Source organism: Rhinoderma darwinii, chromosome 2, assembly GCF_050947455.1.
Source record: "Rhinoderma darwinii isolate aRhiDar2 chromosome 2, aRhiDar2.hap1, whole genome shotgun sequence".
Lineage (NCBI taxonomy): Eukaryota > Metazoa > Chordata > Amphibia > Anura > Rhinodermatidae > Rhinoderma > Rhinoderma darwinii.
This window is the reverse complement of record NC_134688.1, coordinates 102,405,908-102,411,907: the sequence shown is the minus strand read 5'-3', so window position 1 is coordinate 102,411,907 and position 6,000 is coordinate 102,405,908. Positions and strand designations below refer to the sequence as shown.

The 6,000-nt window shown below is 41.3% G+C and overlaps 1 protein-coding gene across 1 annotated transcript in view; it reads right to left on the bottom strand.

Moving 5' to 3' along the window:
* Positions 1 to 228: 228 nt before the first annotated feature.
* The window catches only part of ARHGAP9 (Rho GTPase activating protein 9), a 174,495-nt gene continuing 168,723 nt past the window's right edge, over positions 229 to 6,000 (bottom strand). The window contains exon 18 of the mRNA XM_075850164.1: positions 229 to 630. Within this exon, the coding sequence (XP_075706279.1) occupies positions 375 to 630 (256 nt within the window). The 3' untranslated portion in view covers positions 229 to 374. The remainder of the gene's footprint in view (positions 631 to 6,000) is intronic.

Sequence of the window (6,000 nt, the reverse complement as noted above, 5' to 3'; positions counted from 1 at the left end):
CTGATTGTTTCGGAAAGCTGATGTAGCGGTGTACGGGCTCATAGACTTTTTATTGAGTCCGTACACCGCTACATCGGCTTTCCGAGAAAAATCGATCAGAAACCAAGCGACTCAGCGCTCACCCGAGCGCTTCTGCCGCTTCGTTCTAGAGATCGGTGGGGGTCTCAGTGCTCAGACTCCCACCAAGCAAAACTTCTGACATGTCACCATGGCATGTCAGAAGTTTGTTGAAAGTTTAGTTACCCTTTACGAACACAGTCATTGTACCATAAATACATTGTGCAGTTTGCTTTAAGTCCCCAATATAAAAGTTCATTCCAGATACTTAAGGACTGGCAAACAATAAGCTTTTTCCGCAGATTGAAATCACAGTCCTACAAAGTGGTGGACAGTATGCAAGATTTAGACGCACATTCAGTTTCAGTACTGGGTGAACTTCTATAATCCTCTTGACTGTCCAGGAAGATCTCTTTATAGTGAGTGAGAAAGTTTTCCACAACTTGGTTTTGATACACCATATTAGCAGCAATGTTAGCAAACTGCTCTTTCTCTGGTCTCATCAGCGTGGGCCCAAAAACAATGCCAATGTTCTGAGTGGTCATACGATTCGTCTCGGAGTGCTCTCTAACACTGGGGAGAAAAAAAAGTAACATCAATAGTTAATTTCACCTAATACTACTAAGAAATCTATTATAATTAATATTTGGCTGATGTTTTGCCATTCCATTATTAAAATTATTTATTAGGTAATCCCTCATCCATTTCTAGTCTCAACTGCCGGCAAGAAGATGGTGCCTAGGGCCAGTATTGGATTGTAGGCCCTGTCATTTTACTTTTGCAACACATTGGAATAAGCTGTGGGTTGGGGTGAGAGAAGGTACTTTGTGGTCTTCTGCCATCGTTTTTCTTTTAAAGGGAAGAGTGAACTTTATGGGAGAATTACAAATAGTGTTGTAGGATGCATGCAAAAAGTCTGCAAAAATGTATTAAAATGTGGCAAGATAAATTTGGTGCCCCTCACTAGGTATGTTAGACACCTTTTGCTTCCTTAACCCACCTCAAGGCTGTTGTACATATACACCAATAGTTTGCAGTTGGTGCTGCAGGATCCTGAAATATCCTAGCTAAAAGTATGGGCATTAAAGTCTTTGAGCACATTGATACATACATATGGCATGTATAGAGATTTTCCAAGCCGACAGTGCACCACAATTTTAGTGGTGTGAATTAAATCTAATAAATTTGCAAAATTTCATGACTCTTTAGCCACTCCACTCTTTAGACTATTTTCAAAACTTTTCCGGTAGGATTAAAAAATAATGAAAATAAAATAATATATTTAACGCACGTCATGTACTGAATTTTTTGCCTGTAATTTGTGACAGTATTCTGGTGCATTTTGCTTAGTAAATCTCCATTATTATTTATTGATATTCTGTATTCATTCATCTTACTTATACAGTGCAAAGCAAAAATGAAAAATATAAACATATGTATGAAAATCAATGCAGCGCCCTAATTTTGGTAACTTTACTGGGCTTTTTTGGGGGGGGGCGGCATTACTACATAAGGGCTTGTTTACACGAACGTGTATTACGTCCGTGCAACGCACGTGATTTTCACGCGTGTTGTACGGACCTATGTTAGTCTATGGGGCAATGCAGACAGTCCATGAGTTTTGCGCAGCGTGAGTCCGCTGCGAAAAACTCACGATATGTCCTATATTTGTGCGTTGTTCACGTATCACGCACCCATTGAAGTCGATGGGTGCGTGAAAACTGCTTCCGCGGTACAAGCGTGATTCGCGCAACAGCACTGAAAAGGATGAATGAAAACAGAAAAGCACCACGTGCTTTTCTGTTTACAAACATCCAAACAAAGTGTCATAATGATGGCGGCTGCGCGAAAATCACGCAGCCGCACATCATATGGTGATGACACACGGAGCTGTTAAGTGCCTTTTGCACACGCAAAACGCCACGTTTTTTGCGTGCGCAAAACGCACACGCTCATGTAATCCTGGCCTAAGTTTTATTTTGCTCTATCACTGTAGGAGATAAATAAAGGAAATAGAAACCAGTATCATTTTGAACATATTGAAGCTACATTGACAGATTACGTGTGCATTACAGTATACATGGTAACAACAAGAATAATAATACACAAATCTATAAAACAACTTTTATCTTGTGGAACACAGGTGAAGTATACTTGTGACAAGATTATAATGCAGTATGCACCTCACATTTCCATTATATCACAAATATCAAAAAATTTGACCTATTAATTGTCACTCAATTAACCTGAATCAAATAATATAAAACTATATATATATATATATATATATATATATATATATATATATATATATATATATATATATATATTTATAAAAAAAACTAATATAAGTATAAGGCCATGTTCACACCCCATATATTTCTGCCTACAAAATACGAGGCTAATTTCAAGAAAAAACAGAGGCGTTTGAGTTTTGCAAGTGTATAAGCGTATTATCGAAGCGTTTTTTGAAGTGTCAATCGGAAATGGGAAAAATCAGCTTGTCAAATGCTTCAAGAAATTACACATCAGTTATTTTTTTACAAAGCGTATTTTTTAATTCAGCAGTATAAAAATACGCCTCATATGACCTACACTGCATGTTTCCCATTGAAATCAATAGAAAACTGTTTGCAGGTGTATTCCAAGTGTATTTCAGAGCGCAATACGAGCGTTTTATGCTCCAAAATACGCCTGCAAATGTGGCGTTACTGTTTTATTTGAATACAATACGGTCCTGTATGTGTTACAAGGCAGTATAAAGAAAGAAGAAAGAGATATGCTGGATTGGTCACCGACCTGGTTACTTGTGTTATTTATTGGATAAAGATGAATATTAAGAATTAATCTCAGTCACTTCCCTCTGTAATTTGTCAGGCATGCAGCTCCTGAATCATGCAGGCTAACCTGGCCGGTGACTTCGCAGCTGTTCACAACCCTAGAGAAATGTATACATTGGCAGGCAGGAAGCCGACCAACATGACTCAATATAAATGTTACCAGAATTCCAAGAAAATAACTATTCCTTCACTTATTCCCTCTGTAATGTAATCTGCTGCCCTCCGTGAGCCAGATACATTGTACTCCGTAAAATAGAGAATTAGAACCTCTAAAACACTCAGCGCCATACATTTACTGCACTGTGATCGCACGGGCACAGCAGTTGTGTTCTCAAGATCGCCCTCAGGTTTTTTTTAGTAATGGCAGCCACCACGTGATAAAACTGTAAGGGTATGTTTACACTCAGTGTTTTCGGACGTTTTTCGGGCCGTAAACGTCCCGAAAAACCGGAAGCAGAATGCCTCCAAACATCTGCCCATTGATTTCAATGGGAAAAACAACGTTCTGTTCCGACGGGCTATTTTTTATGCGGGCGTTTTTCAAAACAGCTGCGTAAAAAAACGGCCACGAAAAAGAAGTGCATGTCACTTCTTTAGCCGTTTTTGGAGCCGTTTTTCATACTCTATAGAAAAACAGCTAACAAAAACGGCCTTTAAAAACGTTCCAAAAAACGCGACTTTGATTAAAAAAACTTCTGAAAATCAGGAGCTGTTTTCTCTTGAATACAGCTCCGTATTTTCAGACGTTTTTGATTGTGGGTGTGCACATACTCTAATCCTGCCGATAGAGATCAAGAGCAATCACGGCAGCAACAAAAGAAGAGGGGTCACTTTGTCCCCCATCGTCCGCCCCAGTGATGGTTTTTAGGAGTTCAGTCACACGCGGCAGATTTTGTTGCAAAACTTTTCTGCTACTGAAAATCAGTTTCACTGTTAGGCTGGGTTCACACGTGGCGGAATTTCACTTAAATTCCGCTGCGGACACTCCGCAGTGTTAATCCGCAGCGGAGCCGTTTCTCCATTGCCTTCCACTTCTATTTAGAAGTGTTCGTTTAGACGAGGCGTAAAATTCCGCTGCGGAGCATAGGCTGCGGAGCGGAATTTGGTGTCCGCAGCATGCTCTGTCTGTTGCGGAGCAGTGGCGGACTCATGGCGGAATTTCTACATTGACTTCAATGGAGATTCTAAATTCCGCAATGAAGTCCGCAGCTGTCATGCACATGTTATGTGTGCTGCGGATGCGTCTTGCTTTTTTGCCATGACATTTCTTCATTCTGGCTGGACCCATGTATTTCTAGGTCTACAGCCAGACTGAGGAAGTCAATGGGGCTCCCGTAATTACGGGAGCGTTGCTAGGAGACGTCAGTAAATAGTCACTGTCCAGGGTGCTGAAAGAGTTAAGCGATCGGCAGTAACTGTTTCTGCACCCTGGACAGTGACTACGATCTCAATATACAGCAACCTGTAAAAAAAATTGAAGTTTATACTTACCGAGAACTCCCTGCTTCTGTCTCCAGTCCGGCCTCCCAGGATGACGTTTCAGTCTAAGTGACGGCTGCAGCCAATCACAGGCCAATAACAGGCTGCAGCGGTCACATGGACTGCCGCGTCATCCAGGGAGGTCGGGCTGGATGCCGAAGGAGGGACGGGTCACCAAGACAACGGCCGGTAAGTATGAATTTCTTTTACTTTCACAAGGGAAAGTGCTGTCCCTTCTCTCTATCCTGCACTGATAGGGAGAAGGGAAGTACTTTTACCGCAGTCCGCAGCAGCTAGTCCGCATCAATTTACTGCACATTTTGTGCAGATCCGCAGCAGAATCTGCAACGCAGATTCTGTGCGGCATTGATGCGGACAGTTGCGGAGGAAATCCGCCACGTGTGGTCATGCCCTTACGGCTCTCGGCATACCGTGAGACAAAACAAAAAAAAACACTGCTGCGCCCTGAAGGCCAAAATTAGCCATGGTCTTAAGGGGTTAATGCTAATAAGGCATAATAATAATGCCTAATAAGTTTTTACCAAAATCAAACAAAATATTGGCCACATTTATCAATAGTGTTGTAATAAAAACACAGCTTACAAGAGAAGAAAAATGTGTTTGTTTGGCACAATTTGTGGCAAATTTGCCACTTTACAAACATATTTTACGCCACTGACAACATACTAGTCAGTTACGCTACATCGTGGCTGTCGTACAAGTACGCCAGTATTCTGTGCCAACAATTGTGCAGATCAATAATAGATTTGGCGGAACCATCGCCAATTAATAGTTCTGATATGCAACTGAGAGGACTTTTTCAAAATTGGAAGTTGAGATTGTATTTCTATGGAGCTAGGACACATTTAAGGGCTCATTCAGACGTGGCGGAATTGCTGTTGAATTCCGCTGCGGACAGTCGGCAGTAGAATTCTGCAGTGGCCGTTTTTTAATTTCTTTCTATACATTTTTAGGAAAGTTAGTTCAGTTGCAGAAAATTACTTTTGCGGAAATCAGGCTGTGGTGCAGAATTTCCCCTCCGCAGCATGCACATTACATTGCGGAGAAGAAGCGGAATTTCACTGTGGATTTCAGCCTTTGCAATGCAAAACCTGAAATCTGTGGCAAGTCCGCTGTGATATCTGCAACGTCTGAATTACCTGTCAAATATGAAAATGTTGGTGCAGATTCGTTGCCTAATTGCACCAAAATTTGCAGCGGAAAAATTGCCACGTCTGAACATGCCCTAAAAGTTATTCCCATCACAAAACTGCAGCACGGTCCAATTCGCTGGATGCAATACGGCCCTTCATTCTCAGTATCGATGGGGTCCCAACAGGAGAACTCCCAGCGATCAGAAAATGATGCGAAATGCAATCACTTTCTGTGATGAGAAAAACAATTTACCATAACTCCCAACTTTTGAATTCAGAAAAGAGGGACATTTTAAGCCACGCCCCTAACCATGCCCAATATCCCGCATCAACACATCAAATCACGGCCAGATCCTTCTGCAAATAATAAGCGCACATTCTCACTGCGGATCTGGGTATCACAGATATTATGGATCCGGTTATGTCGTCTTTATGTTACTTTTCCTAACTTGGTTATAACATTTGCTCAT